The sequence below is a fragment of the Sus scrofa genome, chromosome 3 (assembly GCF_054392235.1).
Source record: "Sus scrofa isolate SSC_HxYL_T2T_F1_AM1 chromosome 3, Sscrofa_HxYL_maternal_Yorkshire_Landrace_v2.0, whole genome shotgun sequence".
In the NCBI taxonomy this organism is placed as follows: domain Eukaryota; kingdom Metazoa; phylum Chordata; class Mammalia; order Artiodactyla; family Suidae; genus Sus; species Sus scrofa.
In genome coordinates this window covers 98,184,421-98,203,432 of record NC_139385.1, presented here as the reverse complement: position 1 = coordinate 98,203,432, position 19,012 = coordinate 98,184,421, and the positions used below count along the sequence as shown (strand labels likewise).

At 36.6% G+C, this 19,012-nt stretch overlaps 1 protein-coding gene across 32 annotated transcripts in view; it reads right to left on the bottom strand.

Annotated features, from left to right (window-relative positions):
* The window catches only part of CLHC1 (clathrin heavy chain linker domain containing 1), a 54,305-nt gene that overhangs the window by 21,525 nt on the left and 13,768 nt on the right, over positions 1-19,012 (bottom strand). For 17 of the 32 annotated variants that reach the window (XR_014841930.1, XM_085019273.1, XM_013996158.3 and 14 more), the window contains 5 exons: positions 18,661-18,794; positions 12,894-13,095; positions 12,667-12,779; positions 12,201-12,285; positions 10,753-10,859 (listed from right to left, as the gene is read on the bottom strand). Coding sequence is in view for 27 of the 32 variants with exons in the window: in XM_085019273.1 (XP_084875399.1) it covers positions 10,753-10,859; positions 12,201-12,285; positions 12,667-12,779; positions 12,894-13,095; positions 18,661-18,794 (641 nt within the window). In the remaining 5 variants the exon portion in view is untranslated. The remainder of the gene's footprint in view (positions 1-10,752; positions 10,860-12,200; positions 12,286-12,666; positions 12,780-12,893; positions 13,096-18,660; positions 18,795-19,012) is intronic. The other 15 variants (XR_014841931.1, XR_014841932.1, XR_014841935.1 and 12 more) reach the window with 3 other exon arrangements.

Here is a 19,012-nt window from a genome sequence, read left to right as displayed (position 1 = left end):
AATACAAGCCTACCTCAGAAAACTAGAAAAATCTCAAATAAACAACCTAACTTTATACCTAAAGCAACTACAGAAAGACAGACAAAACCCAAAGTTAGCAGAAGGAAAGAAATCATAAAGATCAGAGCAGAAATAAATGAAATAGAAATGAAGAAAACAATAGTAAATATCAATAAAAACTAAAAGCTGTTTCTTTGGAAAGATGAACAAAATTCATAAACCCTTAGCCAGACGCATCAAGAAAAAAAGAAAGAGGACTCAAATCAATAAAATTAGAAACGGAAAAGGAGATTTTATGACAGATATCACTGAAATACAAAGGATATGATCTACTATGAACAACTATACGCCAATAAAATGGACGACCCAGAAGAAATGGACAAATTGTTAGAAAAGTACAATCTTCTAAGACTAAACCAAGAAGAAATAGAAAAGATGAACAGACCAATCACAAGTAATTGAAATTGAAACTGTGATGTAAAAACTTGCAACAAACAAAAGTCCGTGACCAGATGGCTTCACAGGAAAATTCCATCAAAAATTTAAAGAAAGAGCTAACACCTATCCTTCCGAAACTATTCCCAAAAACTGCAGAGGAAGGAACACTCCCAAACTCACTCTATGAGGCCACCACCACCCTGATACCAAAACCAAAGATACCACAAAAAAAGAAAAGAAAACTATAGGCCACTATCACTGATGAATATAGATGCAAAAATCCTCAAAAAAATACTAGCAAATTGAATCCAGCAATACATTAAAAGGATCATACACTGTGATCAAGCAGGATTTACCCCAGGGATGCAAGGATTTTTCAATACTTGCAAATCAATCAGTGTGATACCCCATATTAATGAACTGAAGAACAAAAACTATATGATCCTCTCAATAGAGGCAGAAAAAATTTTGACAACACCCATTTCTGATAAAAACCCTCCAGAAAGTGGGATTGAGGAAACATACCTCGACATAATAAAGGCCATATATGAAAAACTCACAGGTAACATCATTCTTAATGGTGAAAAGCTGAAAGAATTCCCACTAAGATCAAAAATAAGACAAGGATTCTGCTCAAACCACTTCTATTCAACATCGGAGAAGAAAAAGAAATAAAAAGGAATCCAAATTGGAAAGGAAGAAGTAAAACTATCACTATTTGCAGATGACATGATACTATACCTAGAAAATCCTAAGGACGCTGCCAGAAAACTGTTAGAGCTCAATAATGAATTTGGTAAAGTTGCAGGATACAAAATTACTAGTCAGGTTCATTACTGCTGAGCCACAATGGAAACTCCTCAAATTAATTTCTATATACTAACAATGAAAGATCAGAAAGAGAAACTAAGAAACAATCTCATGTACCACTGTCTCAAAAAAAAAAAAAAAATACGTAGGAATAAACCTATCTAAAGTGAAAAAAAGAACTGTACTCTGAAAACTATAAGAGGCTGATGAAGGAAATCAAAGATGATGCAAACAGATGGAAAGATATACCATGCTCTTGGACTGGAAGAATCAATATTGTCAAAATTACCATACAACCCAAGGCAATCTACACATTCAATGCAATTCCTACCAAATTACCAATGGCATTTTTCAAAGAACTAGAACAAAATATTTTAAAGTTTATTTGGAAATGCAAAAGACCCACAATAGCCAAGGCAACTCTGAGAAAGAAAAAATGGAGCTGGAGGAATCAGGCTCCCTGACTTCAGACTATACTACAAAGCTATAGTTATCAAAACAGTACGATACTGGCACAAAGACAGAAATATAGATCAATGGAACAGGGTAGAAAGCAAAGAAATAAACCCATGCACCTATGGTCAACTAATCCATGACAAAGGAGGCAAGAATATACAATGGAGAAAAGATAGCCTCTTCAATAAGTGGTGCTGGAAAAAGTGGACAACTACATGTAAAAGAATGAAATTAGAACATTCTAACAATGTACTTAAAAAATAAACTCAAAATGGATAAAAGATATAAGACTGGATAGTATAAAACTCTTGGAGGAAAACACTCTCTGACATAAAATGCAGCAATATATTCTCTCAGATCCACTTCTTAGAGTAGTGATAATAAAACCAAAAATAAACAAATGGTACCTAATTAAACTTAAAATTTTTGTACAGCAAAGGAAATCCTAAACAAAACAAAAAGACAATCCATAGAATAGGAGAAAATATATGCAAATGAAGTGACTGACAAGCAGTTAATCTCCAAAATAAATAAACACCTCCTACAGCTCAATATTAAAAAAAAAAAAAAAATCCAATCAAAAAATGGGCCAAAGACCTAAACAGACATTTCTCCAAGGAAGACAGAGAGATGGCCAAAAAGCACATAAAAAGATGTTCAACATCACTAATTATTAGAGAAATGCAAATCAAGGAGTTCCTGTTGTGACTCAGCAGTAACAAAGCCAACTAGTATCCACGAGGATTCAGGTTCAATTCCTGGCCTCGCTCAGTGGGTTAAGGATTCAGCATTGCTATCAGCTTCAGCATAGGTCACAGATGCAGCTCTGATCCTGAGTTGCCATGGCTGTGGTGTAGGCCAGCAGCTGCAGCTCTGATTCTACCCCTAGCCTGGGAACTTCCATATGCTGCAAGTGTGGCCCTAAAAAGCAAAAAAAGAAAAAGAAAAGAAAAGAAATGCAAATCAAAACTACTATGAGGTACTATCTTACACCATCCAGAATGGCCATCATCAGAAAGTCTATAAACAATAAATGCTGGAGAGGGTGTGGAGAAAAGAGAACCCTCTTACACTGTTGGTAGGAATGTAAATCGGTGCAACCACTATGGAAAACAATATGGAGATTCCTCAAAAAACTAAAAATAGAATTACCATATGATCCAGCAGTCTCATTCTTGGACATCTATCAGAGAAAACCATGACTCAAAAAGATACATGCACCCCAATGTTCATTGCAGCACTATATGCAATAGCTAAGATGAGGAAACAACCTAAATGTCCACTGACAGAGGACTGGACAAAGATGTGGTACATATATACAATGGAATATTACTCAGCCATAAAAAGAATGAAATAATGGCATTTGCAGCAACATGGATGGACCTAGAAATTATCATTCTAAGTGAAGTTATCCAGACAGTGAGACACAAACATTATATGCTATCACTTATATATGGAATCTTAAAAAAGGATACAAATGAACTTATTTGCATAATAGAAACAGACTCACAGACTTTGAAAAACTTAAGATTACCAAAGAGGACTGATTGAGAGGGAGGGAAGGACTGGGGCTTTGGGATGGAATCTTCTAAAATTAGGTTGTGATGATGGTTGTAGGACTATAAATATAATACAATTCATTGAAAGAAAAAAATTTTTTTTTCTTTTTAGGGCCTCACCAACGGCATATGGAAGTTTCCAGGCTAGGGGTCCAATCGGAGCTACAGCTGCCAGCCTATGCCACAGCCACAGCAACATGGGATCCAAGCCATGTCTGAGACCTACACCACAGCTCACGGCAACATCGGATCCTTAACCCACTGAGTAAGGCCAGGGATTGAACCTGCAACCTCATGGATCCTAGTCGGGTTCGTTAACTACTGAACCACAAAGGGAACTCCAAGAAAATAAATTTTTAAAAAGAAATATAGTATGTCTATCCTATGGCATAGGATAGACATCTAGAGCAAGAGAATAGAATAAGAGTCTAGAAATAAACCTCAAACACTTACAATCAATTGATATCTTACAAAGGAGCCAAAATAATTTAATGGGCAAAGAAAAGGTTTTTCTGAATTCTCTAGTGGCCTAAGGAATTGTCACTGCTGTAGCTTCATCCCTAGCCTGGGAACTTCTGCATGCCATAGACATGGCCCCAAAAAATAATTGTTTTTCACTTTTAAAAATTTTTTAATTTTTTCCCTATAGTTAATTTACAATGTTGTACCAATTTCTAGCGTACAGCAAAGTGACCCAGTCATACATATATATATATACATTCCTTTTCTTATATTATCTTCCATCATGGTCTATCCCAAGAGACTGAATATGGTTCCCTGTGCTATACAGTAAGACTTCATGGCTTATCCATTCCAAATGCAATAGTTTGCATCTACTTAACACAAACTCCCAGTTCATCCCACTTCCTACCCCCTCTCCCTTGGCAACCACAAGCCTGTCCTCTATCTATGGGTCCATTTCTGTTTCTGTTTAGTAGCATATTTTGTTTCTGTTTGTGGCATATTTTAAATTTCACATACAAAACTTTTTAAAAAAAATATTTTTCAACAAATGATGTTAAGAAAACTGGATATCCACATGCAAAAGAGTGAATTTGGACTTCTACCTTGCACCATGAACAAAAGTTAACTTAAAGTAGATTATAGACCTAAATGCATAAAACTTCTAGAAGAAAACATAGGATCTTAGGTTAGGCAAAGAGTTCTTAGACATAACACCAAAAGCCTAGCCATAAAAAGAGAAGACTGGTAAATGGGACTTCATCAAAATTAAAAACTGTCATGCCTCAAAAACACCAACAGTAATACAAAATTATTAGTCAATTATACTCCAGTAAATTTATTAAAAAAGAAAAAAACCAACAAGAAAGTGAAAAGACATGGAGTTTCCATCGTGGCTCAGTGGAAACAAATCTTACTAGCATCCGTGAGGACACAGGTTTGATCCCTGGCCTCACTCAGTGGGTTAAGGATCTGGTGTGGCTGTGGATGTGGTATAGGCCAGCCTCTACAGCTCCTATTCAACCTCTAGCCTGGGAACCTCCACATGCTGTGGGTACAGCCCTAAAAAGACAACAACAACAACAAAAAAAAAAAGTGAAAAGACAATCCAGAGCGGAAGAAAATACTTGCACATTATCTACTTGATAAGAGATTTTTATCTGGAATAAAAAAGAGCACTTGGCAACTCAATAATTAAGAACACAAATAATACAATTTTCAAATGGGCAAAGGATAGAATCCAGAAATTCTACTCCCATGTATCTAACCAAGAGAAATAAAAACATATCCACACCTAAACTTGTACAGAAATGCTCACAGCTGCATTATTTGCAACAGCCAAAACATCAAAACCCAAATGACCATAAAGTGATAAACAAAATTCAGTATATCCATAAAGTGGAATTTGTATATATACATGCAATTTGACCATAAAAAAGGGATGAACTATTGATACATACTACAGCACAAATAAATTTTAAAAACATTATGCGGCGTTCCCGTTGTGGTGCAGTGGTTAACGAATCCGACTAGGAACCATGAGGTTGCGGGTTCGGTCCCTGCCCTTGCTCAGTGGGTTAACGATCCGCATTGCCGTGAGCTGTGGTGTAGGTTGCAGACGCGGCTCGGATCCCTCGTTGCTGTGGCTCTGGCGTAGGCCAGTGGCTACAGCTCCGATTTGACCCCTAGCCTGGGAACCTCCATATGCCGAGGGAGCGGCCCAAAGAAATAGCAAAAAGACCAAAAATAAATAAATAAATAGATAAATAAATAAAACAAATAAAATAAAATAAAAACATTATGCTAAGTGAGTGAAACTAGTTACCAAAAACTATTGTGCAATCCTATTTACATGAAAGGTCCAAAATAAACAGATCTATATAGAGAGTAAGTAGATCAGTGGTTACTCAGGGTTTGGAGGGGGAGCAGTAGAGGATGAGGAGTTAATGGATACAAGGTTTATTTTTGGAATATTGAAAATGTTCTAAAATTATATGGTAATGGCTATACAACTCTGTAATTATAGTAAGTTTATTAAATTCTGTGGCATTTTTCCCCAGGAAAGCAGTACATTATATTAATATGCTAGAGGACCAAAAAAAAACAAAACAAAACAAAAAAACATGATCATCTCAATAAATGTAGAAAAAGTATTCAATAAATCTAACATATATTCTTGAAAAAAATTCTTACCAACCATAAATAAGTAGAAGGGAATTTTATCACCCTCAAAAAGAGCATCTATGGGGAATTCCCGTCGTGGCTCAGTGGTTAACAAATCCGACTAACATCCATGAGGACTCTGTCCGATCCCTGGCCTTGCCCAGTGGGTTAAGGATCTGGCATTTCGGTGAGCTGTGGTGTAGGTTGCAGATGTGTCTCAGATCTGGCGTTGCTGTGGCATAGGCTGGCAGCTACAGCTCCAACTGGACCCTTAGCCTGGGAACCTCCATATGCTGCCAGTGCAGCCCTAAAAGACAAAAAAAAAAAAAAAAAAAAAGCGTCTATGAAAATTCAACAGCTAATATCATACTTGATAATGAAAAACTAAATGCTTTATCTCTAAGATAAGAACAAGTCAAGGGTATCTTCACCACTTCCACACTTCCACTGAAATGGAAGATCAATCCAGTGAAGTAAGAAAATAAAAAGAAATAATAGGTACTCATAATAGAAAGGAATAAGTAGAACTCTTTATTAGCAGATGACATGATCATCTATGCAGAAAATTCTACAAGATCAATATACAATTCAATTGTATTTCCATGTACTAGCAAGAAACAATTTAAGAAATTTAAATAAAAATTACAATAGCATAAACAATAAAATATTTAGGGATAGACCTGACAAAGGATGTACAAGAACTAAACAGTGATTTAGAAAATCACTTAAGTAAACAACAACAAAAAACCCACTTAATTACCTGTGCTCCTATGTTCCTTATGAAAAAATAAATGCTTTGTGGTACAAACCTCTCTGTCACCACATTCTTCAGGCTTTGGCTATTTTAGAATATGCCAATTTAAATCTCAGACTTATAAAAGTTACTGGTTTAACATCCAAAACACACCGTGTCAGCATTCATGATATAAGAACACTTTTGGGAGTTCCCATCGTGGCTCATCAGAAACGAATCTGACTGGTATTCATGAGGACGCAGGTTCCATCCCTGGCCCCACTCAGTGGGTTGAGGATGCAGTGCTGCCATGAGCTGTGGTGTGGGCTGGATCTGGCATTGCTGTGGCTGTAGCCTAGGGCAGAAGCTACAGCTCCAATTCCACCCTAGCTTGGGAACTTCCATACGCCCAGGGTACAGCCCTAAAAAAAGACCAAAAGGAAAAAAAAAAAAAAGAATATTTTGCAGTGTAACATGATTTGATAATCGCTCAGTTTTTAAATTGTAAATAACTGGAATGGTTCCTGACTTCAAGTCCAGTGAATAAAACTATAAAATTATACTCCGCTTTACCATGCACTAGGATGGAATACTGAAAATCGTGTAGCCAAAAATATGAGATAGACCAATTTGCACCCAATTCATAGACACGCCATCTCTATAAATACATGCTTGTATACACTATGTGTAAAACAACAGATTTTCTGTGTTCATTTTTTTGCCTTTTTTTTTTTGAAAACTGTACCCTCGGCATGTGGAGGTTCCCAGGCTAGGGGTCCAATCAGAGCTGCAGCTGCTGGCTTATATCACAGCCACAGCAACATGGGATCTGAGCCACATCTGCAACCTACACAGCAGCTCATGGCAATGCAGAATCCTTAATCCGCTGAGCAAAGCCAGGGATTGAACCTGCGTCCTCATGGATACTAGTCAGGCTCATCAATTACTGAGCCAAGGCGGGAACTCCTCTGTGTTCAGATAACAGTAAAAAGATATGCTTTTTTCAAATTGTTGAATTTAAAGGATTTTGGAGAAATTTATTTCAAATAAGCTACACATATACGACATCAAAAATCTCCACTTAGGGAGATCCCGCCGTGGCACCTTGGAAATGAATCCAACTAGGAACCATGAGGCTGCAGGTTCGATCCCTGTCCTAGGTCAGTGGGTTAAGGATCCAGCATTGTGGTGAGCTATGGCACAGGTCACAGATGTGGCTCGGATCTGGCATTGCTGTAGCTGTGGCGTAGATCAGCAGCTGCAGCTCCAATTTGACCCCTAGCCTGGGAACTTCCATATGCCATGGGTGTGGCCCTAAAAAGCAAAAAAAAAAAAAAAAAAAAAAAATCCACTTAGCAGTTCCTATTGTGGCTCAGAAGTAACAAATCCAACTTGTATCCATGCGGATGTGGGTTTGATCCCTGGCCCAGCTCAGAGGGTTAAAGATCTGGCATTGCCATGGCCTGTGCTGTAGGATGCAGATGAGGCTCAGATCTGGCATTGCTGTGGCTATGGCTTAGACAGGCAGCTGCGGCTCCAATTAGATCCCTAGCTTGGGAACTTCCATATGCCGCAGATGTGGCCTTAAAAAAAAAAAAAAAAAAAGGAAAAAAGAAAAGAAAAAAAAACGAAACAAAACAAAAAATTTTCACTTAGAACTAAAATAGTAAAACAACGTATTCCTTATATTTGTAAGTTACACCTAGTATACTTTCCCTGTGTTTATACCTCTGCATTTCCTTCTGGGCTTCTCATCTTTTAAAAATGCAGCTCAGGTGTTCCTGTCGTGGCACAGTGGTTAACGAATCCGACTAGGAACCATGAGGTTGCGGGTTCAATCCCTGGCCTTGCTCAGTGGGTTAAGGATCTGGTGTTGCTGTGAGCTGTGGTGTAGGTTGCAGATGCAGCTCAGATCTGGCCTTGCTGTGGCTCTGGTGTAGGCCGGCAGCTACAGCTCCGATTAGACCCCTAGCCTGGGAACATCCATATGCTGCGGGAGCAGCCCTAGAAAAGGCAAAAGACCAAAAAAATAAAAATAAAATAAAATAAAAATGCAGCTCAGTTTTAAAATAAAAGAAAATTTTGCAGAGTTCCTGTTGTGGCTCAGTCGTTAGTGAACCTGACTAGTAGCATCCATGTGGACATGGGTTCAATCCCTGACCTCACTAAGTGGGTTAAGGATTTGGCATTGCCGTGAGCTGTGATGTAGGTAACAGATGTAACTCGGATCCCACGTTGCTGTGGCTGTGGCGTGGGCCAGTGGCTGCAGCTCCAATTTGACCCCTGGGAACCTCCATATGCCACCAGGCAGCCCTAAAAAGACAAAAGACAAAATAAATAAATAAACAAATAAATAAAATAAGTTTAGAGTGTGATTCTAAGCAACACTCAGTAAGTATCATCAGTCTGGTACTGGTGAATTTCTCCGAATAAAGTCCACATACCTTGAAAATGAACAAAGTTGGCTGCTTTCCAATTTCACTGGTAATTATATCTACTTAAGCATTTATTGCAAGCACTGACTTTTACTGAAACTGCAATCCATACTTTGAGTAGCCCAAATCAAGGGGAGAAGGATAAATAAACCCAGGTATATAGTTATCACTTTTAACATACTGATTTCAGAGCTTATCCAAAGAAAGAGTTTCTGGGTATTTGTAAGATGTATAAAAAATTTTGAGTAAAATATTAAACATTCCATGTCAAATAAAAAAGAGAACTGAACACTAAAAACTACAAAATATTTCTGACAGAAATTTTAAAACACCAAAAAGCTGGAAAGATATACCATGCTTATGGGTTCATTGCAACAGAAAATCCAGTATTGATCAGTGTCTGTTCTCCCTAAGTTGAACTACAGATTCAATACAAATCCCAGCAGGCCTTTTGGTAGAAAGTTATGAGTCTATTTCAAAAATGTAAACAGAAATACAAAAGAACCAAACCAAATTTGGTAAAGAACAAAGTATGAAAACTAACACTACCTGATTTCAAGACTTACTATAAAGCTACAGTAATCAAGACAGTGTAGTACAGCATCGAGATAAAAAAATAGATCATTTAAATAAACCTACAAATATATGGACTACTGATTTTCAACAGAGATACAAAAGCAATTCAGTGGAGAAAGCATTTTTAAATAAATTAACCTGGAACAACTGGATAGCTGTTAGCAAAAAAATAAAATAAACTTTGACCCATACCTCACACTGTATATAAAAATTAATTTAAACTGGATAGAACTCAATGTAAACCTAAAACTATAAAATCCTTAGGGAAAAAAATAGAAAAATCTCTGAGGATTAGGCACAGATTCTTAGGTCAACACTAAAAATCTCAATCCATAAAAGAAAAAAAACTTGTAAATTAGATTTCAACAAAATTAAAGATTTCTACTCAATAAAAAAAAAGAATGAATTCTTGATAGATGCAATAATATAAATGGACTTTAAAATAATTATGCTAAGTGCAAGAAGTCAGTCAAAAAAAGAATACCTACTATACGGCTCTATTTTATAAAATTCTAGAAAATGCAAACTAATCTTTGATGACTGAAAACAGATCAGTGGTTGCCTGGGTACTGGAGGGAAGCTGTGGAGGGAGACAGATGGGAGGCATGAGAAGCAGAGAGAGAGAGGGGTCACTGAGCAGATGAGGGAAATTTTGAAGGATACATACATCAAAACTTAACAAACTGTATACTTTAAATACGTCTTTTGAGGGCCACACCCACGGCATATGAAGGTTCCCAGGCTAGGGGTCTAATCGGAGCTGCAGCTGTGGCCTACACCAGAGCCATAGCAATGCCAGATCCCAGCCAAGTCTGCGACCTACACCACAGCTCATGTCAACGCTGGACCCTTAACCCTCTGAACAAGGCCAGGGCCTGAACCCACATCCTCATGGATACCAGTCAGGTTGGTAACCTCCTGAGCCAAGATGGGAATTCCCATAATTTAATTTAGAATACCTAATCAATCAAACCCTTAATGTTACAGGTAAGGAAACTGGTAAAAGCAGAGATAGGGCTGGAGCCTAGATTTTATTTCCCAATTCAATGCTCTTCCCATTCTATCAGGGAAAAAAAGTATAATCAGCATACATATACAAGGTTCAGAGAGAAAAGCTTACCCTTAAATTTATTCATTGTTCCAATATTTTGAAGAATTCTTCTAGGACTGTTCACTGCAAAATAAACTGCCTTTTCATATTCCCCAAGTGAGATTAATTCATTGAACCTATAGCCATTCCATTTCATTATATAGTAATACACGAAAAAAGTAAAGAAAACGGATTAGAAATGTCCGATACTAAACATAGTAGAATAGTAATACAGAAAAGCAATTATACTAAACCATAACTAGATTTGTTCACTCTGTAAGATATTCTTTCACTTCTATAATATTCTGGGGATGGGTTGTTTGGTTTTGTTTTCATTTTTGGTTTTTTTTGGAGTCTCAGCCAGGTGACTTGAACCTGATCTTGGACTTTATTCCTGTAATACTTAAGAGCAAGCCATAGAAAATGGAAAGAACTTCAAGTGAATTTATAACGAGCTCAGATTTTTTTTCTCTCTCATATCATCTCCAGAAGAAAAGGAGTACCAGGGGAGAGGAAGGCAATCTGCTTAAAGGCTCAGCCTAGGGGAAATATTAACCAAAAACAAAAATTGCCAAGCCTAAATTGCTCTGCCAGCAATCAGACTCCCAACTGACACAGGAAGAAATGATAACTTAACCTTCTAATTCTCTGCCTAGGGCAAAACGTCTCCAATTCAGTCCATAACTCACAATTAGTCAAACTATGGAAAACAGGATTTACGGAGTGTTGCAAATGAATGCAGAACCCCAGAGAAGAAAAATAGCACCATAATATTAAGCAAAATACATAAAACCTTTATCTTCAACCAGAGTTTTTCTCACATATCCAAAGCTGGTAGACATAGAGAAGTATATACAGTGCGAGGAAATACCCAGTCTTTGGTGTCCCACAAAATGATTTTTATTGTTTCTTTGTACCATACCAACAAGCAAATCAACAGTTGAAAACTATTTAATACATAGACTAGGAATATTACATATGTTCATTATATATTGGACTCATGGCCTATGAATTAAGCTCTTAAAGAATACAGTCTTAGATCCTCTATTATACCTATACACTACTATACAGTATATATAATAAGCATTAAGGAGAAAGATGCCTTCTTAATATGTCATAGGATGGCAATAATGAGGAAAAAAGGATAACCTAACTTAAGAATGCTCTCAAAAACATTTTGCGTATCAAGTTGATGGTTACGGAATACAGGAAAATATAAATAAAACTTAAATTAACACTACAATTTACCTCTGTCCTCTGAAAAGTCTCTTACATTATCAATCTGGTATTTTCCCCACAAAGAATCTATTATTTTAAATTCTAACTTATTTTCTACTTTATCTACTAGAGCAGAATTTTAAAGATACAAAAACTAAAGATGCTAAGTAAATGAAAAATATTTAGTAAGTATTTAAATAAATATTAAATAAATGCTACAACATCTTAACAAAGAAAATCAAATCTTTTTAAATATTTACCTTTCAACATAGTAAAGCAAAAGTTCAGCTTCTTTTGCCTTGCCAGGATCATCTTCAAGGATTTCCTCAACGATGCCTTGTTCATCTATAAATATTGAAAACACCACTAGATGATATTTAAGGTTATCAATCAAAAGAAAATAATAAATATATAAATTTTAATACCAAAAACTTAATGATAAGGTTTCTAACAGCACCAACTGCTTCCTAAACTGAGTGGCTTCCCTGTCCCTTTCTTCCTTATCTTCAGGTACATTTTCAGGTATTCTCGCCTTGGCTAAGTCTACTGTACCAATTATTTGTCAGCTGTTGAAGGAAGAAGCCCATAAGGTAACACAGACCTAACAGAAAAATGTACGTTTTTGCTTTCTTTACCTTCAGCCTAGGGAAATTACCACTGTTTAGCTTTTTTGGGGAAAAAATGTTTTCCATTATTCACATTAATTAAAAAATATAGGTCATCTACCATGAAAATCTTTAGTTTTCCGAATTTGCTCCACAATGTCTTGAAATGATCTGCTCATATCAGATTTTATCCACAAAGTAAGTGCCTGTGAAATAATCTGCAGTCCTTGATGACTATAAAGATAAAAAATAGTAACAATATACTGAACCTAAAATCAAATAGTGGAATATTGGAATAAACACAAATAAAAGTTTCAAACTTGAAAAATATATATTCAACTTTCATACCGAAACTGTAATTCTTTGTTCAGATTTTCAGCTAAATCTCGACGTTCTAATACCACAATCATCTCCTCCTCTAAATCTGCCTTCCTCTGAGCTGGTACATATTTTTTTGATATAAGCTGTTCAACTTCTGCATATTTATCTTCAAGATGTTTCAAGTATTTAGTGAGAGCATCTAAATTGACAGATTCTTGGAGAGTCATACCTAAGGGAAAAGGAAACAAATAAACAAGCCAAGCCATGTGTGGGACTCTTGCGCTCAAACAGCAAGTTTTAGCGAAATAGGTCAGGTGGTTGACTATGTTAAGAAATAATTAAGAAATGGTAGCATGAACTTGTAAGATTACTGAATATCAACAAAATTAGCATACATTTTAAATGGCTGGCAGTTTTAAACAAATCATCAATGAAGACTTAAGACATTTTCCTGGATTTCCTGCTGTGGCACAGTGGGTTAAGGATCTGACGGCAGCAGCTTGGGTCACTTTGGAGGCGCAGGTTTGATCTCCAGCCCAACAAAGTGGGTTGAGGATTCAGCATTGCCGCAGCTGTGACCTATGCCACAGCTGTGGCTCAGATTTGATCCCCCTGGTCTGGGAATTTCCATAAGCCAAGGGTTCGGCCAAAACAAAAAACAAAACAAAAACTGTTCAAACCTTAGCATTTTAAGAAAAAAAAATTTAATGACTTCATCACCATATCTTGCAATCCCCTAAATATCAATTATACTTAATAATACCAAGAACTTCTGCCTAACAATTCAGGATTTCTGCTGAATGATTTTTCTCTAACCAAATCTCCCATTAGTCTACTACAGCGAACCCCAAGGTAATCTTATTTATTCTCTCCAATGCAGAGTTTACATATGCCTGCCAAATTTTCACTCCTTCAACAGACATCACAGAAATACAAAGGATCATAAGAGACTACTATAGGCAACTATATGCCAATAAAATGGAAAACCTAGAAGAAATGGACAAATTGTTAGAAAAGTACAATCTTCAAAGACTAAACCAAGGTGAAATAGAAAAGATGAATGGACCAGTCACAAGTACTGAAATTGAAACTGTGATTAAAAAACTTCCAACAAACAAAAGTCCAGGACCAGATGGCTTCACAGGAGAATTCTATCAAACATCTAGAGAGGAGATAAACCTATCCTTCTGAAACTATTCCAAAAAATTGCAGAGGAAGCCACACTCCCAAACTCATTCTATGAGGCCACCATCACCCAATACCAAAACCTGACAAAGATAACACAAAAAAAAGAAAATTACAGGCCAATTTCACTGATGAACATCGATGCAAAAATCCTCAACAAAATACTAGCAACCTGAATCCAGCAACACATTAAAAGGATTGTACATCATGATCAAGTGGGATTTATCCCAGGGATGCAAACGTTCTTCAATATCTGAAAATGAATCAGTGTGATACACCACATTAACAAACTGAAGATTAAAAACCTTATCATCCTCTCAATAGACACAGAAAAAGCCTTTGACAAAAATCCAAAACCCATTTCTGATAAAAACCCTTCAGAAAGTGGGCCTAGAGGGAACCTACCTCAACCTAACAAAAGCCATATATGACAAACCCACAGCTAACATCATTCTCCATGGTGAAAAGCTCAAAGAATTCCCACTAAGATCAGGAACAAGACAAGGATGTCTGCTCTCACTACTACTATTCAACACAGTTTTGGAAGTCCTAGCCACAGCAATCAGAGAAGTAAAAGAAATAAAAGGAATCCAAATTGAAAAGGAAGAAGTAAAACTATCACAGTCTGCAGATGACATATACTATACCTAAAGAATCCTAAAGATGCTACCAGAAAACAGTTAGAGCTTATCCATGAATTTGGCAAAGTCGCAGGATACAAAATTAATACACAGAAGTCAATGGCATTTCTATATACTAACAATGAAAGATCAGAAAGAGAAATTAGGGAAGCAATCCTGTTTACCATCACATCCAAAAGAATAAAATACTTAGGAATAAACCTACCTAAAGAGACAAAAGACCTGTACTCTGAAAAGTATGAGACACTGATGAAAGAAATCAAAGATGACACAAATAGATGGAAAGACATACCATGCTCTTGGACTGGAAGAGTCAATATTATCAAAATGACTATACTACACAAGGTAATCTACAGATTCAGTGCAATCCCTATCAAATTACCAAGGACATTTTCCGCAAAACTAGAACAAAATATTTTAAAGTTTGTTTAAAACTAGAACAAAAGACCCAGAATAGCCAAAGACATCCTGAAAAAGAAAAATGGAGCTGGAGGAATCAGGCTCCCTGACTTCAGACTATACTACAAAGCTACAGTCATCAAAACCATACGGTACTGGCACAAAGAGAACTATATATCAGTGGAACAGGATAGAAAGCCCAGAATTAAACCCACACACCTACAGTCAACTAATCTATGACAAAGGAGGCAAAACTATACAATGGAGAATAGACAGACCCTTCTATAAGTGGTGCTGGGAAAACTGGACAGCCATATGTAAAAGAATGAAATTAGAACACTTCCTAACACCATACACAAAAATAAACTCAAAATGGATTAAAGACCTAGATATAAGACCAGATACTATAAAACTCTCAGAGGAAAACATAGGCCAAACACTCTTTGACATAAACAACAGCAACATCTTTTCAGATCCACCTCCTAGAATAAAGAAAATAAAAACAAAAATAAATGAATGGGGCTTAATAAAACTTTAAAGTTTCTGCACAGCAAAGGAGAGCCTAAACAAAATGAAAAGACAACCCACAGAATGGGAGAAAATGTTTGCAAATGAAGCGACTGACAAGGAATTAATCTCCAAAATTTATGAACACCTTCTTCAGCTCAATACCAAACAAACAACCCCATCAAAAAATGGGTTGAAGATCTAAACAGACAATTCTCCAAAGAAGACATGCGGATGGCCAAAAAATACATGAAAAGATGTTCAACAGCACTCATTATTAGAGAAATGCAAATCAAAATCACTGTGAGGAACCACCTTACACCAGCCAGAATGGCCATCATCAAAAAGTCTACAAACAATAAGTGCTGGAGAGAGTGTGGAGAAAAAGGAACCCTAGTACACTGTTGGTGGGAATGTTAACTGGTGCAACCACTGTGGAAAACAGTAAGGAGATTCCTCATAAATCTAAAAAAACAAAATTACCATTTGATCCAGGAATCCCACTCCTGGGTGTCTATCCAGAGAAAACCATGACTCAAAAAGACACATGTACTCCAGCGTTCACTGCAGCACTACATGCAACAGCTAAGACATGGAAACAACCTAAATGTCCATCAACAGAGGAATGGATAAAGAAGATGTGGTACATATACACAATGGAATATTACTCATCCATTAAAAGAAAAGAAATAACGGCATTCACAGGAACATGGATGGACCTAGAAATTACCATGCTAAGTCAAGTCAGTCAGACAGTGAGATACCAACATCGAATGCTATCACTTACAAGTGGAATCTAAAAAAAAGGACACAATTAACTTCTTTGCAGAACAGATAATGACTCACAGACTTCGAAAAACTTATGGTTTCCAAATGAGACACATTAGGAGGTGGGGGGACGCATTGAGGATTTGGGATGGAAATGCTATAAAATTTGATTGTGATGATCGTTGCACAACTATAAATGTAATAAAATTCATTGAGTAATAAAAATAAACAAAATTCACCACTTAAATGTATAGTTTAAGTATATAATTAAATGTATAGTTCCGGAGAGTCATTCAAAAAAATAAAATAAAATAAAATAAAATAAACATGGTGGATTTAAAAAAAATTTTTTTTCAGTTCTTTCCCTCTCTCACACAGTCCTCTCTATTCATTATATTTAAACACACACACACACACACACGCTTCAAATGACTTCCCTTCTCATTCAGACCAATTGTTGACTTCAAAGGTATACCTCAAAATTCCCTTCCAGATATCATCCTGGATTAATCCTACTCGATTTCCCTTACCCTGTTACCTGCAGTGACCTAAGCCACTGCAGTGACAACACCGGATCCTTAACCCTCTGTACCACAAGAATCTTCTTCTGTACCACAAGAAGATTCTCAGCATTTAATCAATTTGTCAGTTATGGTGTACTTATTCACATGTATCTTATTTGTATTCTGCTAGTCATAATTTTATATTTGAAAGTGAATCTAGTCCCTGCTTCCACCAAATATAGGATGATCATTCAACCTCAGTTAAAATCCTTCAGTATGGAGTAGTTCATTATCTCAAGACATGGCTTCTTCCATTGAAATCAAATCTGACTTCCTAAAATTTCCACTTATTGATTCTGCCTCTGTATAAACATTAGTTGGAATCTTTAAAAGTTCTGAGTACACTTATCTATTCTCAAAGTCTTTCTTTTCTCCAGGATAAATTCCAGGATATACTCCAATTTCTTAAAAAATGGCTTAGCTGAAAATGAGGAACCAGAGAATGTTGACATCAACACAAAGCAACAATATTCACTACGGAGTTCCTGTTGTGGCTCAGCACATTATGAATCTGACTAGTATCCCTGAGGATGCAGGTTCAATCCCTGGCCTTACTCAGTGGGTTAAGGATCCAGCGTTGCCGTGAGCTGTGGTGTAGGTCACAGGCACAGTTTGGATCCTACATTGCTATGGTTGTGGTGTAGGCCAGCAGCTACACCAATTTGACCCCTAGCTTGGAAACTTCCATATGTCACAAGTGCCGCCCTAAAAAGACAAATACATACATATATACTTATATTCACTATATATATCACCAGAATTTAATATACCACAGTTTTTTTCATATACACTATGGGTTCTCAAACTTTATAAAGTGCATCAGAATAACCTGGAGAACCTGTTAAAACACTGAACATTGGGCTCCACCACTACACACACCCCAACTCCCATCCCTGGAGTTTCTGTCACAGTAAATCCGTAGTGGGACCAAAAATTTGTGTCTCCAACAGGTTTCCAGAAAATGCTGATGTTGATATAGGAACCACACTTTAAGAACCACTATACTATACTTTATATAATCCAGGCAGACTGGAACTCTTTTAATTTTTTTATTTTTTGTCTTCTTAGGGCCACAACCGCAGCATATGGAGGTTCCCAGGCTAGAGGTCGAATTGGAGCTGTAGCGTATAACACAGCCACAGCAACACTGGATCCAAGCCATGTCTGTGACCTACACCACAGCTCACGGCAACACCAGATCCTTAACTCACTGAGCAAGGCCAGGGATTGAACCTGCGTCTGCATGGATACTAGCCAGATTCGTTTCTTCTGAGCCATGCTGGGAACTCCCTTGAACTCTTTTAATCTTTTAAGGTTAAGTTTTCTCATTCTCTTGTACGTATCTAGAGACCAGGCTAAAGTTGTTTGTAAAGTCTGGCTAAAGTCCTGGTACATTTGGAAAATATACATATGGTAAAATATATTTTAATTTTTGTAATAGGTAATAACTGGAAAGAGTTGGACTTTCTCTCAAATATTTTATTATTTATAGAGCTAAGTTTTATTTGGGGCAAAATTAGGACTTAAGCCCAGAAGACAACATCTCAAACAACCCTAAGAAAACTGCTCTTATTTGTTTATTTATTTATTTATTTTTTGGCCTCATCCACAACATATGGAAGTTCCCAGACCAGGGATCAAACTCACACCACAGCAGTGACCCAAGCCACTGCAGTAACCCTCTGAACCACAAGAGAACTCCTCTCAAATATTTTAAGTAAAATACTGTACCTGGAATAGGTTTTGAAGGATCTTTGCAGAAAGTACAAGATTGTACTTCTTTTGCGTCATACTCCGCCCTAAGTTGTTTAATTTCATCTATTTGCAATTGAATCTTTGAGGAATTATTTTCAATATGCTTCATCCTGTAAAACATAATGGCTTTTTTATGTTTCTTTCAACTAATTTAATTCCATAATCATACAATTCAAAGTAAAACAGGTTAAATTACTGCTTCATTTTGGCTAAATATCCTTTTGTACCATTATTAACTTAGGTGGAAGTTTATAAAACAATGACCAGGAAGGTAACTAACCTCATAAGTGAGGAAAATTTTTCTTTCAAGGCATCAATAAAATCTTAT